At 42.1% G+C, this 21,579-nt stretch overlaps 1 protein-coding gene across 4 annotated transcripts in view; it reads left to right on the top strand.

Moving 5' to 3' along the window:
* GPSM2 (G protein signaling modulator 2) overlaps positions 1–21,579 on the top strand; it is a 67,234-nt gene that overhangs the window by 21,428 nt on the left and 24,227 nt on the right. For 3 of the 4 annotated variants that reach the window (XM_056523503.1, XM_056523505.1, XM_056523504.1), the window contains 2 exons: positions 16,568–16,789; positions 21,333–21,468. In XM_056523503.1, the coding sequence (XP_056379478.1) occupies positions 16,569–16,789; positions 21,333–21,468 (357 nt within the window). In that variant the 5' untranslated portion in view covers position 16,568. Of the gene's footprint in view, positions 1–393; positions 471–16,567; positions 16,790–21,332; positions 21,469–21,579 lie in introns of all 4 variants that reach the window. The other variant, XM_056523502.1, reaches the window with a different exon arrangement.

Genomic DNA, 21,579 nt, shown 5'->3' with positions numbered 1-21,579 from the left:
CGCACGTCTCTCTTAAGTCCATTGACTGCTCGGTCAGCATGGATCACTTTGCTTCTTTTTTTTCCGCCCTGTAAGCGCTGCTTTGGTCTGCTAAAGTGGAAAAACCAAAAAAAAAAGTGAGACCTGAAGCAAAAAGCCTCTTGTCTTCCCTCTGCAGAATGGAAGCCGAACAGAACGGGACGAGGTTCAGGAAGCAGGAACCTGCGGGGACCGTGTTGTTTCCATAAGTAAAAGAAGATTCTGGGGCTTTGCAGTGCGGACTTATTACTTTTTTCTTTGGATATAGTCGTCAGTCCTAGAGAAAGGGGGGGAAAAAAGTCCCCCTTTTTTTATTTTTTGGGGGGGAGATTTTACTTTTTTTTTTTTTTTTTTTTTACCTTTCCGATGTGATAGTGAGAATGCTTCTTGATGGAGGGGACTGACCTGTTGATAAGCATGCGCGAGGACCCCAGTTTTCATGTGCGCTACAGGTAAGAACATTGCTGTATTTTCTAGTAGTAGTGACCTATATTCCCTCCGGCTGTTGCAAAACTACAACTCCCAGTATGCCCGGACAGCCGTTGGCTGTCCGGGCGTGCTGGGAGTTAGTAGTTTTGCAACAGCTGGAGGCACACTTTGGAAAACACTGCCCTAAATTCATAAAAAAAAAAAAATATATATATAATATATATATATATATATATATATATATAATATGTCAAATAAATAAAATGAACTGAATAAATATAAAAAAAGAAATGTATAATTCCTTTTATTTATTTGACATTTTTTTTTTTTTTTTATTAATTTAGGGCAGTATTTTCCAAAGTGTGCCTCCAGCTGTTTCAAAACTACTAACTCCCAATATGCCCGGACAGCCGTTGGCAACAGCTGGAGGCACACTTTGGAAAACACTGCCCTAAATTAATTAAAAAAAAAAAAAATATGTCAAATAAATAAAAAGAAGTGAATAAATATAAAAAAGAAATGTATAATTCCTTTTATTTATTTGACATTTTATTTATTTTTATTTTTTTAATTAATTTAGGGCAGTGTTTTCCAAAGTGTGCCTCCAGCTGTTTCAAAACTACTAACTCCCAGCATGCCCGGACAGCCATTGGCAACAGCTGGAGGCACACTTTGGTAAACACTGCCCTAAATTTATAAAATAAAATAAAAATGTCAAATAAATAAAAATAACTAAATAAATATAAGAAAGAAATGTATTTGTGTGTGGGTGTGTAATTCCATTAATTTATTTATTCATTTGACATTTTATTTATTTTTAAGCCTTTGCTGCTCTGAAACTTTTCTCAGTCCATGGAAAACTGACTTTGAAAAACACTGCCCTAAACTTTAAAAAGAAAATTGTTTTAAATTTCCTCCCCCCCTAATTTATTTTATGTATTTTTAAGCTTTGCTGCTCTTAAAGTTTTCTCAGTCTATGGAGACATCTATCTATCTATATATCTATATATATATATATATATATATATATATATATATATATATATATATATATATATATTATATATTCTATCGATCTATATGAGATATATATTGTTCATTTTATTTATCTTTTAATAAAACTATTCCAGATGGATAAAGGCCCAGTGGATTTGCTAAAACACAAAAAAAGTGTCGCCTGAGTGTCAGATGATGATTTTTATGTTGCATCGGCCATAAGACATAAAATGTCGATCATAGTGACTTATTTATTAAATATTCTACATGTTGCATAATTAGAACACTGTGTATGCTTTTATTTATTTTTTTATCTGTTTGAAAATGTAAAAATGTAATGTCAGGGTGCATGCACACCACGTTTTCACTGTACGGGTGCCGGATCCAGCTGGGGGAGGGGAAGACCGTGTGCTCCCGTACCCCAGCCGGACCGGCGCTGAAATCCATTGACTTTAATGAGCCGACCAGAGTCACCGTTTTATTCCGGTTGGCTAATTTTTGACCTGTTGATCCGGCACCCGTACAGTGAAAACGTGGTGTGCATGCACCCTAAGATGGAGACTTCTGAGAATGAAGTCAAATACAGTGACCCCCAGACTTATGATGGCCCCGACATATGATCATTTCAACATATGATGGCCTCTCAGAGCCCATCGTATGTTGAAGGCAGCCTCGACATATGATGCTGCTGTGTGTCGGGGCCATCGTACAAACAGCTATCTGACAGCGCTGACAACTTCAGCAACTGACAGATAGTTGTTTAGTGTCCCCGTGTGCCCCGTTCTGCCTCCTGTTACTCACATGCTGTCCTGCTAGCCCACGCAGGCTTCCACTGTGAGCTCCATGTAAGCCCCGCCCCCCAGTGCAGCTATAGCCAATAGCCTGCAGCATCTTGCTGCAGGCATCCAATGAGCTGCTCCCCTTCCTTTCCTATAGAGCTGTAGTCGGCAGGATGGTAATGGAGGACATTCTGTCCCCCCTGAAGGTATTTAAAGAACTGTACAGTACTGTATGCGATGTCACACATCACATACAATACATATACACACTATACACCCCATACATCAATGTTTCCCTATCAGTGTGCCTCCAGCTGTTGCAAAACTATAACTCCCAGCATGCCCAGACAGTCAATGGCTGTACATGCATGCTGGGAGTTGTAGTTGTGCAACAGCTGGAGGCACCCTGGTTTGTTAAACACTCCCCATACACTCCACATACAATGGTCATCCCAGAACCAATTAGCAGTTTCCCATAGAGATATGTATTCAACATACAATGGTTCCAAGGCCCCAGAACCAATTACCATTTTTACATAGACATATGTACTCGACATATGATGGTTTCAACATATGATGGTTCTCCTGGAACCAATTAATATCATATGTTGAGGGACCACTGTACAGTGGTCCCTCAAGTTACAATGGTCGTCCTGGAACCAATTAATATTGTATGTTGAAACCATCGTATGTTGAGACCATAACTCTATGGAAACCTGGTAATTTGTTCTAAAGCCCCAAAATGTCATCCAAAAATAGGAAAAAGAGAATTAAAGAAAAATAAGTAGATAACTAATACAGATAAAGCAAATCCTTACATATAAAAGTAAGAAAGATCTGCTGGGAGCTGTAATCACTGTTTACGTCAGTGTTTCCCAAGCATGGAGCCTCCAGCTGTTGCAAAACTACAACTCCCAGCATGCCCGGACAGCCAAAGGCTGTCCGGGCATGCTGGGAGTTGTAGTTTTGCAACAGCTGGGGGCACCCTGCTTGGGAAACACTGGTCTATGTAGAGGACAGGAGCTTCTTCGGGGTCCTGTACAGTACACAGTGTCCTAAAAAAGTAACATGGAGCCGCCCTCACCTGGTGTCCAAAGGAGCAGCTAACCCTGGTACAGGTAAAGTGTACAGAAGAATATGTAATACCTCCCTGTACTGTAGGGGGCGCTACCAGACATCAGTCAGTGCATACACTTCAGTTATACAGGTGTTTTACCAGTAAATTGCCCATTCTGATTGGTCAATTCTTCCAGCCATTGACACGTTTCACAGATCTGGACGGTCAGTAGCATTGTATGTTGAGTCTGGTTTCAACTTACAATGGTCCAGAAAAGACCATTGTATGTAGAAAATATTGTATGTTGAGGCCATTGTAAGTTGAGGGATCACTGTAGTTTTTATTTTATTTTTTTATAGTTTGATTACTTGTGTATTTTTGTGGCATTTATCGGGTGGGTTCACATCTGATCCCATTGAAGTCAATAAAATCTGCTACAGAAAATCCGCCGTGGGGGAAACTCACTGTAAACCTGCTCATGTGATTGTACCTTAAATATTTTCATAAAAAACAATTATGGAATACCCATAGGATATGTCTTAGGGTACATTCCCACACGGCGTATTTGCTGCGTATTTGCTGCTGCGTATTTTATTTTCTCTGTTTAAGTCAATGGGTAGGAAAATACGCAGCACCAAATACGCCGCAAAATACGCCACGTGGGAATGCACCCTTAATGGGTACGTTCACACGGACGGGTTTAGTGAGTGTTTCCTGCAGCAAGTTTGATCCGTTGCGGATTTCCCGCAGCAGACCCCATTGAAGTCTATGTAATCTGCTATAAACCCGCCCATGTGAACGTGCCCTAAATGTCAAATAGGTGCAAGTCCCACCTTACTTGGGAACGAGGAGGCCCCCCAGCCACGTCTGGCCAGGATGCCAAACACAGCCAAGCGAGGGTTGTTTTATGCAGTTGATGTAACTCTTGTAGACGTTAACCCAAAGTACAATGTAGCACTTCAAGCCACGCTGTTAGCAGAACTTCTGTTAACGTGGCTGGGGGGGCTCGGTTCTCAAGAATACCCCCTTTTGAAATAACTGTGTAGTTTAGGGGCCTTATAGGATTTTTATCATGATTTAAAGTAAAAATAAAAAATCATAGGGCCTTAGAACCTAAACCCCCCAGTGATTAAAACTTATGGCTTGCTACTAAGCGCTAAAATAAAGGGAAAGAAAAACTCAACTTAGTGTTGTGCCAAGATGTCTCTTTATTAGAGAACAGAGCAAGTGATCTACAGACTGTAGAACAGTGTTTTCTTACCAATGTGCCTACAGATGCAAAACTACAACTCCCAGCATTCCCAAACAGCCGAAGGCTGAGAGTTGTTGTTTCTGCTGGGAGTTTTAGTTTTTTAAAGTCACCAAACGCAACTTTTAATATATTGTTCCTTATGTAATTATAAGACACTTTGCTATTTACTTGCTGTTAAAATTCTCAACCTTTTATATGTTTTAAATATAATTGAAAAAACAGCCACTAGGTGGCTCTGTTCTGTTCCCAGCCTCAAGTCAAACAGTTAGTTTGGTCTCGTCCCAGCCTGGCAGAAGACCAAACTCAGGAAGTGGGTGCGGGGAATGGTAAGGCACAGCTCTCACAGGATTCAGTGACATCGCCTCTGCTGGGAAACACCCACTTTCTTCTGCCAGGAGCTCGCACAGTGTGTACAAGGGGAATGGTAGGATACACAGCTTTTTAAAGCTTGAAAAAAAATTTAAGGACAGGAGGGGTGTTAGGAGTAGTTAGGGAAAATAATCTGAGTTAGTTTAGAAAATATGCTTTGATGACCGGTTCCCTTTAAAGGAGTACTCTGGTGGAAACTTTTTAATTTTTTTTTAATTATTATTATTATTTTTTTAATCAGCTGGTGCAAGAAAGTTAAACAGATTTGTAAATTACTTCTATTAAAAATCTTAATCCTTCCAGTACTTATTAGCATCTGTATACTACAGAGGATATATATTTTTTTCTTTTTGGATTTTTTTTTCTGTCTGACCACAGTGCTCTCTGCTGACACCCCTGTCCATGTCAGGAACTGTCCAGAGTAGGAGAAAATCCCCACAGCAAACATATGCTGCTCTGGACAGTTCCTAAAATAAACAGAGGTGTTAGCAGAGAGCACTGTGCTCGTGACAGAAAAGAAATCCAAAATGAAAAGAATTTCCTCTGTAGTATACAGCTGCTAAAAAGTACTGGTAAATAAATAAAAGTAATTTACAAATCTGTTTAACTTTTTGGCACCAGTTGATTTAATAAAAAAATAAAAGTTTTCCACCAGATGGATTCACCCTGAATGGGAAATACTGTTGTAGACCCATGTGAACCTTTCTAGCCCTTTTTGTTTTAGCTATCGGTGGAGATGTCAGTATCCAGACTCCCAGCCAATCAAAACTTCCGTTATGTCGTTCCAACATCTTTAAAGGGGTCATCCAGAAATAGAAAAACAGGTAATTTCTTCCATAAACAGCTCCTCGTCTTTTCCTCATTTGGGTGTGGTATTACAACTTGGCCCCACTCACTTCAATGGAAATGAGCTGCAGAACCACACCCAACCTGGAGACAGACGAGAGCGGTTTTTGAAAGAAATTAGCTCTGTTTTTCTATTCCTGGATAACCCCTTTAAGTTTTTAAAGTGATGATATTTTAGTATAGCACGGTCTACAGCGTTTATGATGTCACACGTATCTGAACTTGGGCTGGCCCAATTAAGAAATAAGACAAAGTCCAAAGTATAGGTGATAAACATATGATCTCTGGGGGTCCAGTCAATGGGACCCCCAACCAATCACAAAAACGGGGTCCTGGCTCCCCATTTGAATGAAGCGCTGGTTAATCATTTGGACTGCTGATCCATTCAAACTCTATGGGACTGCCGGACATAACAAAGTGGTGTACTCTGCTTTTCTTTAATGGTTTTATAGACCGTACATGCTTAAAGGGGTACTCCGCCCCTAGCATCTTATCCCCTATCCAAAGTATAGGGGATAAGATGTCTGATCGCGGAGGTCCCGCTGCTTGGGACCCCCGGGATCTTGGCTGCAGCACCCGCTATCATTACTGCACAGAGCAAACTCTCTCTGTACGTAATGACGGGCAATACAGGGGCCGGAGCATCATGACATCACAGCCCGCCCCCTCAATACAAGTCTATGGGAGGGGGCATGACGGCCATCACGCCCCTCCCATAGACTTACATTAAGGGGGCGGGCTGTGACGTCACAATGCTTCGGCCCCAGTATCACCCGTCATTACGTACAGAGCGAGTTTGCTCTGTGCAGTAATGGTAGCGGGGTGTTGCAGCAGAGATCCCGGGGGTCCCCAGCGGCAGGACCTTCACAATTAGACATCTTATCCCCTATACTTTGGATAAGGGATAAGATGCTAGGGGCGGAGTACCCCTTTAACCACCCCTTCTTAATGATGAGTTGGGGTCCCAGTGGTCTTGTATAGGTGTAAGTGTTTCTTTGGGGTTCAATGTACCCAGCAATGGATCAAACCTAGTTCTCATGGCTCCAATATACACAAAATCCCTGATATTCGTGTGCACAGAGCTCTGAGAAGTGATTGTTCTTTATATAAGATGAATGCAGGACACTTCACTACATGTCTTCCCTCGTCCAGAAAGGCCTCTCCTTCTCTTAGGTTTGTAGATGTAATAAACCAGTCTCCCGGAATGTAGTCAGGTTAATGAACCAGTAGGGGCGGAGGCGGCCCGGATTATAGCTGGTAGATAATAATAGGGAATGAGGCTTGTGTGTGTATATATATATATATATATATATATATATATATATATATATATATATATATATATATATGCCGTCTCATTCATCATTTTACTGCACTGTATTAATAGGCATCAGACTCCATGAACTCCTTGTAAACTCCACACACAGTGTGATTCACAGGTAGGGAGAGGTGAACTGGTACATACTGGGAGGTGAACTGGTACATACTGGGAGGTGAACTGGTACATACTGGGAGGTGAACTGGTACATACTGGGAGGTGAACTGATACATACTGGGAGGTGAACTGGTACATACTGGGAGGTGAACTGGTACGTACATGGAGGTGAACTGGTACATACTGGGAGGTGAACTGGTACATACTGGGAGGTGAACTGGTACATACTGGGAGGTGAACTGGTACATACTGGGAGGTGAACTGGTACATACTGGGAGGTGAACTGGTACATACTGGGAGGTGAACTGGTACATACTGGGAGGTGAACTGATACATACTGGGAGGTGAACTGGTACATACTGGGAGGTGAACTGGTACGTACATGGAGGTGAACTGGTACATACTGTGAGGTGAACTGGTACATACTGTGAGGTGAATTGGTACATACTGTGAGGTGAACTGGTACATACTGGGAGGTGAACTGGTACATACTGGGAGGTGAACTGGTACATACTGGGAGGTGAACTGGTACATACTGGGAGGTGAACTGATACATACTGGGAGGTGAACTGGTACATACTGGGAGGTGAACTGGTACGTACATGGAGGTGAACTGGTACATACTGGGAGGTGAACTGGTACATACTGGGAGGTGAACTGGTACATACTGGGAGGTGAACTGGTACATACTGGGAGGTGAACTGGTACATACTGGGAGGTGAACTGGTACATACTGGGAGGTGAACTGGTACATACTGGGAGGTGAACCTGACCTACTTGAAGATTAAGGAGATGTACAACCCCATGATTTTATTATTTTTTATTTTTTTTTGCAAAAGTCCAGCAATACTATAATAACAGAAGGAGTTATACTCTCCCTACTGATCCCCTGACACTTTCCCGGTCCCCGCTCCAGCCGTGCTGCCCTGACATGTAACCAGTCCCTGGTCGCAGCATTGTTGACGCACCACATCATCACTGGAGCCAAGTTAACAGGGACTGTGGGGGACCAAGGACTGTTGGCATAAAAGCAGCAGAGAGTTGGTAAGGTAATTCAGCATTTTGTTATTTTATAGCAGTGTTTCCCAATCAGGGTGCCTCCAGCTGTTACAAAACTACAACTCCCAGCACGCTCTGGACAGCCGAAGGCTATATAAGTCTTTAACTTTTCACTCCATTATGAATAAAGTTTCACTTGTTTGATTGAAATTCCAGGAAAAAAAACTGTGCAAAGTCAAAAACCGTATGGTGAAAACCGGATAAAACTGTACGCACATACGATTCTGTACGGTTCCCATTGACTTCCATGTTGAAAAAAAAAAAAAAGTGTACGTTTCAATAAGGGTTTTTCACCCGGACCAAAAACAGTGGTAGACTACGGTTTTGGGTACGGGAAAAAAACTGACAAAACCGTATAGGATGCAAAACGGACACAACCTGATGCATCTTATGACATACAGTTTTCAATGGAGAATCAGTGCATACGGTTTTCAATTCGGTTCCGTGCGGTTTTCAAATTGAAAACGTATACGGGAACTGTATTGCAAAAACGTGGTGTGAACCCGGCCTAAGGCTATGTTCACACGTCTGAATGTCCGCACGGAAAATCTCTGTGTGGACATTTGGCAGACTGCAGGCACCGGAATAAGATGCTGGCCCTAGGACCGCACATGAATGCACCGTCCCATAGACCAGGTGGAGTCCGCAGAAATCATGGACGTGTTCATTCTTTCTTTCTGCGGACACCAGAATCAGAATTTTCACGCCAATTCCGGCACGGAAATTCTGAGGTGTGCACAGTGCAGCAGAATCCCAGTGAATTCAATGGGACTCTGCTGCTGCGGAATCTCTGCAGAATTCCAATGCGGATCCTTCTCTTCTCCAACACCTATTTTCGTTAGACGACTAGACACCATAACCACTCGGCCGCTCCCCCTAAAATCTGTGTGTTTTGTTTACTTTTCAGAAATATTTATATAGCGGCCTTAACCCCATGAGCGCAGTTTAGAGCCACATATAGGTTGTCTGCGCTGGCTTCATTTTATTAATTTTTTCTTTTCTTTGCTTGTTGTGGGGTTATCAGATGCATTAGATCAGTGTTTCCCAACCAGGGTGCCTCCTGCTGTTGCAAAACTACAACTCCCAGCATGCCCGGACAGCCAACGGCTGTCCGGGCATGCTGGGAGTTGTAGTTTTGCAACAGCTGGAGGCACGCTGGTTGGTGCACTGAATTTATCACTTGCACTCCAGTGACGGTCTGGGGTAGCAATGTGTGAGTTCTTCACCCATTATTGCACTTGCCCAGTGGCTTCCTGTCATTTGCGCAAATTGATGAAGTGACTAATAAACTGGGAAAACCGCACGCATTCGAGCCGATTTTGCATTGCGCTAATGATAATTTCCCCTCCATTGCTTTTTTTTTTTTTTTAAATTGCAGCACAGGAATGCACCGTCCCCCTGCGGAGTCCGCAGAAATCATGGACGTGTTCATTCTTTCTTTCTGCGGACACCAGAATCAGAATTTTCACGCCAATTCCGGCACGGAAATTCTGAGGTGTGCACAGTGCAGCAGAATCCCATTGAATTCAATGGGAGACTGCTGCTGCGGAATCTCTGCAGAATTCCAATGCGGATCCTTCTCTTCTCCAACACCTATTTTCGTGAGACAACTAGACACCATAAGCAGTCGGCCGCTCCCCCTAAAATCTGTGTGTTCTGCTTACTTTTCAGAAATATTTATATAGCGGCCTTAACCCCATGAGCGCAGTTTAGAGCCACATATATGTTGTCTGCGCTGGCTTCATTTTATAATTTTTTTCTTTTCTTTGCTTGTTGTGGGGTTATCAGATGCATTAGATCAGTGTTTCCCAACCAGGGTGCCTCCAGCTGTTGCAAAACTACAACTCCCAGCATGCCCGGACAACCAACGGCTGTCCGGGCAAGCTGGGAGTTGTAGTTTTGCAACAGCTGGAGGCACGCTGGTTGGTGCACTGAATTTATCACTTGCACTCCAGTGACGGTCTGGGGTAGCAATGTGTGAGCACAGTGCAGCAGAATCCCATTGAATTCAATGGGACTCTGCTGCTGCGGAATCTCTGCAGAATTCCAATGCGGATCCTTCTCTTCTCCAACACCTATTTTCGTGAGACGACTAGACACCATAAGCAGTCGGCCGCTCCCCCTAAAATCTGTGTGTTTTGTTTACTTTTCAGAAATATTTATATAGCGGCCTTAACCCCATGAGCGCAGTTTAGAGCCACATATTAAAGACCAGAATTAGGCTGTATTCACACACTGCTGCGGTTGGGGATTTTTACAAAACAAATCAGAAATATATAAAAATTGTGTTTTTAAAACCAGCAATTGCAAATTATAAAGCATTAAATCTGAAGTGGATTTTGTGTGTTCACACAGCGCAATTCTGCCAAAAAACTACGCTGGGAAATTCGGCAAAATTCGGGCATTCCGCTGTCCCCTAACGGATTTTCATTCTGGATTCCACAAAATTATAAGACGTGTCTTATTCATTTGCAAAAATTCCGCTCAGAGCCCCATTGATGTTAATCAAAAAAAATATGTCGCTCTAATTCGCGCAAATCTACAGAAAATCCGCTTCCTGCTTTTCTGCATGGAAATTAAGGGGATTAGCAGAATTTCTGCCGTGTGAACATAGCCTTAAAGGGGTACTCCACTGGAAAACATTTTTCTTTAAATCTACTGGTGCCAGAAAGTTAAACAGATTTTGTAAATTACGTCTATTAAAAAAATCTTAATCCTTCCAGTACTTATCAGCTGCTGTATACTAGAGGAAGCTCTAGTCTGACCACAGTGCTCTCTGCTGACACCTCCTGTCCATGTCAGGAACTGTCCAGAGCAGGAAAGGTTTGCTATGGGGATTTGCTCCTAATCTGGACAGTTCCTGACATGGACAGAGGTGTCAGCAGAGAGCACTGTGGTCAGACAGAAAGGAAATTCAAAAAGAAAAGAGCTTCCTCTAGTATACAGCAGCTGATAAGTACTGGAAGGATTAAGATTTTTTAATAGAAGTAATTTATAAATCTGTTTAACTTTCTGGCACCAGTTATATAATAATAATTTCCACCGGAGTAACCCTTTAAAGGGAAAAATGTCCAGTGAAATCCCTCCCCTAGTGTTGGGTTTTTTTCAGTAGGGATGCACCTGCCAAAGTGGGTTTTTTATAAACGTATTTAATTTTACGCTATTTATATGTTGCCTGCACTGGCTTCATTTATTTATTTTTTTATTTTTTTTTGCTTGTTGGGGGGTTATCAGATGCATTAGATCAGTGTTTCCCAACCAGGGTGCCTCCAGCTGTTGCAAAACTACAACTCCCAGCATGCCCGGACAGCCAACGGTTGTCCGGGCATGCTGGGAGTTGTAGTTTTGCAACAGCTGGAGGCACCCTGGTTGGTGCACTGAATTTATCACTTGCACTCCAGTGACGGTCTGGGGTAGCAATGTGTGAGTTCTTCACCCATTATTGCACTTGCCCAGTGTCATTTGCGCAAATTGATGAAGTGACTAATAAACTGGGAAAACCGCACGCATTCGAGCCGATTTTGCATTGCGCTAATGATAATTTCCCCTCCATTGCTTTTTTTTTTTTTTTTCTAAATTGCAGCACTGTGCACAATAATACATTTTTTCGGAATCGCTTTTTAATTTTGACTATTAAGATTAGAGATGAGCGAACTTACAGTAAATTCGATTCGTCACGAACTTCTCGGCTCGGCAGTTGCTGATTTATCCTGCATAAATTAGTTCAGCTTTCAGGTGCTCCCGTTTGCTGGAAAAGGTGGATACAGTCCTAGGAGACTCTTTCCTAGGACTGTATCCAACTTTTCCAGCCCACCGGAGCACCGGAAAGCTGAACTAATTTATGCAGGAAAAGTCAGCAACTGCCGAGCCGAGAAGTACGTGACGAATCGAATTTACTGTAAGTTCGCTCATCTCTAATTAAGATGAATGTGGAAGTTTCCAGGAAAAGGATATAAAATGATTATGTCGATGAAAGGGACAATTCCCTGCGCTAATTCCCTTGTGTAACAGGAGTGAAGCCCCAGTGATAGGTGAGAGGGTCGGCGGGTTCACCCAGTACATGACACCTGTCTGAGCCTATTATGCTCTGTGTAGGGCTCAGGCCGTGTCATAGAGAAGGTATCGCCCACCCACCGATTATACCACAAAGCCCCTGAAACGTGCAGACCAGAGCGGTGCGACGTCTATACCACCCCCCCCCCCCCCCCCCACCGGCTCCCCGCTGGGCACGACGTCTATTATAAAGCAGGGAGGTGACTGATGCTAATTGAGCCTGTCACCTAACATGTGGTGGTCAGGGCAGACGGCCTAGGAGCGGATTAGCCCAGATTACCCATGTTGTGTTTTTAATCTCAACCCAGTTCCCAATGGCAAAGCATATTTCCAAAACCATTCCAGCATTTGCCGCCTCCGCGAGCGCCAACCATCTGCCGGATGGCTGTAAATCGGCGCTGCTGACCATCGGCATCTACAGGGGGGGGGCATGGAGAAGCCGTCAACATTCCTGGGGACCCTCGGCATCTGCTCCTCAAGAGAGACGTCCAGCTCGCCGTGCTGACAATGTCGGTCATGACTTTCTGTTTAGGTTGTAGAAGGTCTCCAAGGTATTGCATCTTGTGGAGTTGTAGTTTTTTAGCTTTTTTTTTTATTTTTTTTTTTTCTCTTTCTTTTTTTTTTTTTTTCTTATTTATTTTTTTTCTTCTTATTATTATTATTATTGAAGTCATAAAAGGGGGAAAAATAAATAAAAAATACATTTTATTATTATTATGAATAACTAAAATAATAATAATCATTTTATTTTTATTTATTTCCCCCCCCCCTTTTTTATGATTTTTTTTTCTCAGTCAGTTCTGTGCCTAAAAACAGGTAATCAGGAATACTTGGCTATTATTAAAGTCTAATACATCGGGGGAGATTTATCAACACCTGTGTAGATGAAGAGTGGTGTGGTTGCCCATAGCAACCAATCAGATCGCTTCTTTCATTTTTAAAGAGCCCTGTGAAAAATGAAAGTAGCGCTCTGATTGGTTGTTATGGGCAACTCAGCAACTTTTCCTCTGGACAGGAATTGATACATCTCCCCCTAAGTGTATGAAAATGCTTAATACACAAAATAGAATCGGTAGAACCCCAATTTTAGTTGGAGCGGCCGATCTTGTCTGTATAGGGGTTTCCCAATACTGTCAGCATAAAGAAGAATCGGACGTATTTATTCTCCATCCCTGAGAGCAGCAGTGAGCTGAACATTCATGTGTATGGAAGAGGAATGGTGGTTAGGAGTAATGGCTGACGGCCGAACCAAGCGTGCAGATAGATTGATCAGAGCATGTATGTGTATGGTGGTGGAGGGGGAAGCAATTCATGCATGTGTATGAGGAGGGGAGTTGGGTCGGGACAAAGTTAGGTTGGCTAAATGGAGTAAGTATGTGTTGGTTTGGAAGGAAGAGCTGTCAGCCCAACAAAGTGTACATGTATGGGGAGAATATCAGTTGGCTCAACTGAGCGTGCATGTGTATGGTGGGGGGCGGGTAGTAATTTACTGAACTGAGCGTGCATGTGTATGGTGGGGGAGGTAGCAATTTACTAAACTGAGCATGCATGTGTATGGTGGGGGGGTAGCAATTTACTAAACTGAGCGTGCATGTGTATGGTGGGGGAGGTAGCAATTTACTAAACTGAGCATGCATGTGTATGGTGGTGGGGGGGGGTAGCAATTTACTGAACTGAGCATGCATGTGTATGGTGGGGGGTAGCAATTTACTAAACTGAGCATGCATGTGTATGGTGGGGGGTAGTGATTTACTAAACTGAGCATGCATGTGTATGGTGGGGGGTAGCAATTTACTAAATTGAGCGTGCATGTGTATGGTGGATTTGGGAGGGGGCGGTCAGGGGTAATAGCTGTTATAGTTGAAGTGAGGAATAACAGCTTTTGGTCCAACTGAGCATGTGTGTCTATAGCAGTGTTTCCCTACCAGGGTGCCTCCAGCTGTTGCAAAACTACAACTCCCAGCATGCCCAGACAGCCGAAGGCAACAGCTGGAGGCGCCCTGGTTGGGAAACACTGGTCTATAGAGAGGAATCGGAAGTGACATCTCTGCGGAACAGACTGTATGTATGGGGGAGGGGGGAGTAGGAATAACTTTCGAGCATACATGTGTTTGGGGAGGGTGGAGTGTATACCTATTAGTTGGAATAAGTGTACATATCTGTGGGGAGGAATGGTGGTGGGTGATCACACGTGTATTGGGATCAGGGGAATAGCGGTCTGCAAATCAGATTGTGGATGTGTATGGGGGAGTTGGGTAGGAATGGCTCTGGGCTGTATTCTTGGTATATGGGCATCTTTCTGATTGACATATGAGTCTGTTATTTGTTTCTCTTATGTTGTGTAATGCTCTAGACCACTGTTTCCCAACCAGGGTGCCTCCAGCTGTTGCAAAGCTACAACTTCCAGAAATATATAAGAATTGGGTTTTTAAAACCAGCAATTGCAAATTCTAAAGCATTAAATCTGAAGCGGATTTTGTGTGTTTACACAGCGCAATTCTGCCAAAAAACTACGCTGGGAAATTCAGAAAAATTCTGCCATTCCGCTGTCCCATTCACACAACGGATTTTCTTTCCGAATTCCACAAAATTATAAGACGTGTCTTATTAATTAGCAAAATTCCGCTCAGAGCCCCATTGATGTTAATCACAAAAATTTTGCTCTAATTTGGGCAAATCTGCAGAAAATCCGCTTCCTGCTTTTTTGCACGGAAGTTAAGGGGATTAGCAGAATTTCTGCTGTGTGAACATAGCCTTAAAGGGGTACTCCACTGGAAAACTTTATTTATTTATTTATTTTAAATCAACTGGTGCCAGAAAGTTAAACAGTTCTGTAAATTACTTCTATTAAAAAATCTTAATCCTTCCAGTACTTCTTAGCCTCTGAACACTACAGAGGAAATTCTTTTCTTTTTGGAACACAGAGTTCTCTGCTGACATCACGAGCACAGTGCTCTCTGCTGACACCTCTGTCCATTTTAAGAACTGTCCAGAGTAGGAGAAAATCCCCATAGTAAACATATGCTGCTCTGGACAGTTCCTAAAATGGACAGAGATGTCAGCAGAGAGCACTGTGCTTGTGATGTCAGCAGAGAGCTCTGTGTTCCAAAAAGAAAAGGATTTCCTCTTCAGTATTCAGCAGCTAATAAGTACTGGAAGGATTAAGATTTTTTTTTTTAATAGAATTTACAAATCTGTTTAACTTTCTGGCACCAGTTGATAAAAAAAAAAAATACAAAAAAAAAAGTTTTCCACCAGAGTACCTCTTTTCAAGGGAAAAATGTCCAGTGAAATCCCTCCCCTAGTGTTGGGTTTTATCAGTAGGGATGCACCTGCCAAAGTGGGTTTTTATAAACTTATTTAATTTTACGCTGTTTTTATGTTGTCTGCGCTGGCTTCATTTTTTTTTATAATATTTTTTTGCTTGTTGTGGGGTTATCAGATGCATTAGATCAGTGTTTCCCAACCAGGGTGCCTCCAGCTGTTGCAAAACTACAACTCCCAGCATGGCTGTCCGGGCATGCTGGCAGTTGTAGTTTTGCAACAGCTGGAGGCTCATTGGTTGGGAAACACTGCCCTAGAGGTTTCCTTCACAGGGGTTTTTCCTCTTCTGTGTGCTCGAGGATGACTCTTTGTGAATTAAAGGAGTACTCCCCCCCCCCCCCCCCGTAAGAGGCCATTGGTTATATGAAGTTCTGTAGTTCCTCAAGGGCAGTGTTTCCCAACCAGTGAGCCTCCAGCTGTTGCAAAACTACAACTCCCAGCATGCCAGGAGTTGTAGTTTTGCAACAGCTGGAGGCACCCTGGTTGGGAAACCCTACTCTAGATGTTTGCACTCTGTTACATCACATTGACTGTTTCTTTACATACCCCTTCAGAGATCAGGCAGGGTTGTGTGTTACTTGTAGTCCGTCATCCTGGGGGGGGGGGGGGTTGCCTAGTATTCCAGACAGCAGCACATGATCTCGGTGAGGAGCGCTGTGCATACACGCTGTACCCGGCCTCTCCCTACGCTCTGTTCTACTTTTTACGCTCCTCTTTATTAATTCATACACTGAGACCTTTTGTAAGGGAAGATCCCTGCTGTTTCACAGCTGAAGTCTCATGAATCATTCACCTCCTTACACAAATCCACTCGACTATGGGGTTTAACCCTTTTCACTGCTGGCGTGGGGGAACTCTATAGGCAAATGCTTCATGGTATTTAGGGTGTTATCCTTGCTTAAAATGCCTTCCCTCCCCTGGTCTCACAAAAACCACTATTCTGTTCTAAGAATGGAGGCGTCCTGTCTGGAGCTGGCCCTGGAGGGAGAACGCTTGTGTAAAGCCGGGGACTGTCGAGCCGGAGTGTCCTTCTTCGAGGCGGCGGTGCAGGTGGGCACAGAAGACCTGAAGACCCTCAGTGCCATATACAGTCAGCTGGGCAATGCCTATTTTTATCTGCACGAATACAACAAGGCATTGGAGTACCATCACCACGACCTGACACTAGCAAGGTAAGACGATGGGCAACGCCAGGGCGGGCGGGCACAGTCACTTTCTAGGCTTCTTTCCAGGGTTTTGTCCCATTGAGTATATGTTAAAGCTAAACATAAAAAAAAAAATACAAAAAATAACAGGAACGTATAGGATAGGGCTGACACTGCAGGTATGTTATAGAAATTTCTGCAGTCAAAAAATCTTTCATACATCTAAGGCTGCATTGGCACGGCCGTCTAGACCCGTCCCATTCTTATCCCGTCAAAAAAAACGGACTTAAAAAAAAAAAAAAAAAAAGACGGACTTAAAAAAAAAAAAAGAAAACGGACTTAAAAAAAAATAAAAAAAACGGACAAGAACGGATGCAAACGGACCCGTTTTGGATCCATTATTGTTAAGTTAATAAACAAAAAATATATATTTTTTTTCGTTCTGGGTATGCTCAGAAGTAAAAACAGATCAAAAAACGGATTGATAACACAGATGCAAACGGGTGACATTAAAGGGGTATTCCTGGTAAAAACTTTTTTTTATATATATATCAACTGGCTCCGGAAAGTTAAACAGATTTGTAAATTACTTCTATTAAAAAATTTTAATCCTTCCAATAGTTATTAGCTTCTGAAGTTTTCTGTCTAACTGCTCAATGATGATGTCACGTCCCGGGAGCTGTGCATGATGGGAGAATATCCCCATAGGAACTGCATAGCTCCCGGGACGTGACATCATCATTGAGCAGTTAGACAGAAAACTTCAGAAGCTAATAACTATTGAAAGGATTAAGATTTTTTAATAGAAGTAATTTACAAATCTGTTTAACTTTCCGGAGCCAGTTGATATATATATATAAAAAAAAAGTTTTTACCTGGAATACCCCTTTAACCCCTTAAGGACGCAGGACGTAAATGTACGTCCTGGTGAGGTGGTACTTAACGCACCAGGACGTACATTTACGTCCTAAGCATAACCGCGGGCATCGGAGCGATGCCCGTGTCATGCGCGGCTGATCCCGGCTGCTAATCGCAGCCAGGGACCCGCCGGCAATGGCCGACGCCCGCGATCTCGCGGGCGTCCGCCATTAACCCCTCAGGTGCCGGGATCAATACAGATCCCGGCATCTGCGGGAGTTCGCGATTAAAATGAACGATCGGATCGCCCGCAGCGCTGCTGCGGGGATCCGATCATTCATAACGCCGCACGGAGGTCCCCTCACCTTCCTCCGTGCGGCTCCCGGCGTCTCCTGCTCTGGTCTGTGATCGAGCAGACCAGAGCAGGAGATGACCGATAATACTGATCTGTTCTATGTCCTATACATAGAACAGATCAGTATTAGCAATCATGGTATTGCTATGAATAGTCCCCTATGGGGACTATTCAAGTGTAAAAAAAAATGTAAAAAAATGTAAAAGTAAAAGTAAAAAAAAAGTGAAAAATCCCCTCCCCCAATAAAAAAGTAAAACGTCCGTTTTTTCCTATTTTACCCCCAAAAAGCGTAAAAAACATTTTTTATAGACATATTTGGTATCGCCGCGTGCATAAATGTCCGAACTATTAAAATAAAATGTTAATGATCCCGTACGGTGAACGGCGTGAACGAAAAAATTTTTAAAAAGTCCAAAATTCCTACTTTTTTAATACATTTTATTAAAAAAAAAATTATAAAAAATGTATTAAAAGTTTTTTATATACAAATGTGGTATCAAAAAAAAGTACAGATCATGGCGCATAAAATGAGCCCCCATACCGCCGCTTATACGGAAAAATAAAAAAGTTATAGGTCATCAAAATAAAGGGATTATAAACGTACTAATTTGGTTAAAAAGTTTGTGATTTTTTTTAAGCGCAACAATAATATAAAAGTATATAATGATGGGTATCATTTTAATCGTATTGACCCTCAGAATAAAGAACACATGTCATTTTTACCAGAAATTGTACGGCGTGAAAACAAAACCTTCCAAAATTAGCAAAATTGCGTTTTTCGTTTTAATTTCCCCACAAAAATAGTGTTTTTTGGTTGCGCCATACATTTTATGATATAATGAGTGATGTCATTACAAAGGACAACTGGTCGCGCAAAAAACAAGTCCTCATACTAGTCTGTGGATGAAAATATAAAAGAGTTATGATTTTTAGAAGGCGAGGAGGAAAAAATGAAAACGTAAAAATTAAATTGTCTGAGTCCTTAAGGCCAAAATGGGCTGAGTCCTTAAGGGGTTTAAGGCTCATCCATTTACCATAGACTTCAATGTTAAATTTACTGTATCCGGTTTTTTTTTCTTCCGTTTTATTTGACGGGAAAAAGAATACTGCAGGCACCGTCTTTTCTGCCAGAAATGAGCCAGACGGGTGCAAACAGATGTGAAAGGATTGTAAAAAATAAAATAAATAAATCCCATTGACCTCAATGGGATTATTTTACAACCATTTGTAATCCGTTTACAAGCAGCAACAACGGAACCAAAACGGGAATAAAAAAAAAAAAATGGGGAAAGACGGCCGTGTGAAGGTGGTGAGGTGGTTTCGGCAACATGCATTTATACAAACACCATTCAGATGTATGAGACCATCACAAAGATTTTTTTTTTTTTACAAATACAAATGAATTCCCTTCTTTAAAGGGGAACTCCACTGGAAAACATTTTTATTTATTTATTTTTTAAATAAATCAACTGAAGCCAGATAATTAAACAGATTTGTAAATTACTTCTGTTAAAAAAACTTAATCCTTCCAGTACTTATCAGCCGCTGTATGCTCCACAGGAAGTTCTTTTCTTTTTGAATTTCCTTTCTGTTGGACCACAGTGCTCTCTGCTGACACCTCTGTCCATATCAGGAACTGTCCAGAGCAGGAGAGGTTTGCTAAGGGGATTTGCTCCTACTCTGGACAGTTCCTGACATGGACAGAGGTGTCAGCAGGGAGCGCTGTGGTCAGGCAGAAAGGAAATTCAAAAAGAAAACAACTTCCTGTGGAACATACAGCAGCTGATAAGTACTGGAAGGATTAAGATTTTTAAATAGAAGTAATTTACAAATCTGTTAACTCTCAGGCACCAGTTGATTTAAAAATAAAATAAAATGTTTTCCAGTGGAGTACCCCTTTAAATCTAAATGGGATTGTTTCACCAGCACAATAACTACAGTCCTCATTAACATATATGGGAGGAAACTTGTGCAATATACCTAAGGCATTGTTCACACGGCAAAATTACTGCTATTCTGATTAATTCCGCACAGAAAAGCAGACAGCAGATTTTTTTTATTTTTTTTTGCATGCACAAAAATTCACCCAGAATTTTGTCTAAACACAGAATTCCATCAAAATTCAAAGCCCCATTGGGATTCCACCACTGAATGCTGCAAAGTTAAAGACAAGTCTTATAATTTTGCAGATTTCCATTGCTGGGTGAATGGGACAGCGGAATCTCATTGGACATAATGTGCAGTACATTGTAAAGGAATGTTTGCTGTGTGAACAAAGCCTTATACACCAGTCATTCCGTGGGGTTTGCCCATGAAAATCAATATTTTCTGGCTGTAGTGATTGCATTTTATGAACACTTTTCAGAAATTTTACTCTCCATGGGGGAACATTTATCAAAGCATTTAGTAGTTTTTTTTTTTTCTTAAAATTGTCGCAAAAAAGCTGCATTTGCGACTACTTTATTTTTTGTGCGACTTTTTGATTGTGCAGTGCCCTTAGGACAACAAAAAGAAACTTGCCTACCAAAGCAAAATTTTGTGATTTTGTGCGAAAGTTGCAAAAAAAGTCGCATCGCATGAAAAAAAAAAAAAAACACATGGAGCAGAAAAAGAAAAAATTGCTTATGTGTAAGAAATTCATCAACAGGCTGAAACCAGTTGATAAATAAGTCGTATATAAGCAAAAAAAAATTGTAAGAAAAAAATAACTAAAAAAATTAATAAATACAAAAGCAAACATTGATAAAAGTCCCCCGATATCACTAAAGAATTGCTGTGGATTTTACCACTGACTTGCCACGAGAAAATCTGCACCATGCACACTACATAATTTCCACCAAGTATTGATTCCGGTGCAGCAGCCTCCCATTGTCTTTAAAGGGGTTGTGCTGCGAAAAGTAACTTCTCCCCTATCCTGTTGGGAGCTGGATAAGTAACTTTTCACTGCACAACCCCTTTAGGGAGCGTGGCTGTGACATCAAAAGAGGCGGAGTGTGATGTCAAGGGGGCGTGGCTACCCCGAACTAAATGTTCCGAACACTGGGGAGTGGAGTACCCCTTTAATGGGATTCTGCTGCACTGTGCATGCCAAGGAATTTCTGCCATGAAAATTCCAATTCGGGGCTCAGGCAAAAGAATTAAACGCGTTTATTATTTTAGCAGAACTGCTGCCGGAACTGTACTGCGAATATTAATGTGGATGGGGCATATCTGCGCCAATTCATTTAGGTGGCGCCTCCCGGTCACTGTCTCTACCTTGAATTTCTCTGGGCGCAAATTTCGTAGTGTGAATGGGCTTTTAGAATGGCTAAAAAAGAAAAGAGAAAATTATGATTTGTATTTATTTTCGCTGTACAGGACAATCGGTGACCGACTCGGAGAAGCCAAAGCTAGCGGGAATCTTGGTAACACCCTAAAAGTTTTGGGGAATTTCGACGAGGCCGTTCTGTGTTGTGAGAGGCATCTGGAGATCTCTCGGGAGTTGTATGATAAGGTAAGAATAGGCCCAGACGTGCAGGATTTCTTATGTCCAGTGTCCTGCTACCTGATCCTTCTGCAGATTAGATTACACTCGGACTACAGGATCACACATGTTATAGACAAA

The sequence above is a fragment of the Hyla sarda genome, chromosome 6 (genome assembly GCF_029499605.1).
Source record: "Hyla sarda isolate aHylSar1 chromosome 6, aHylSar1.hap1, whole genome shotgun sequence".
NCBI lineage: Eukaryota > Metazoa > Chordata > Amphibia > Anura > Hylidae > Hyla > Hyla sarda.
Note: the sequence above shows the minus strand (reverse complement) of the source record. Positions and strands in the feature narration are given on the sequence as shown.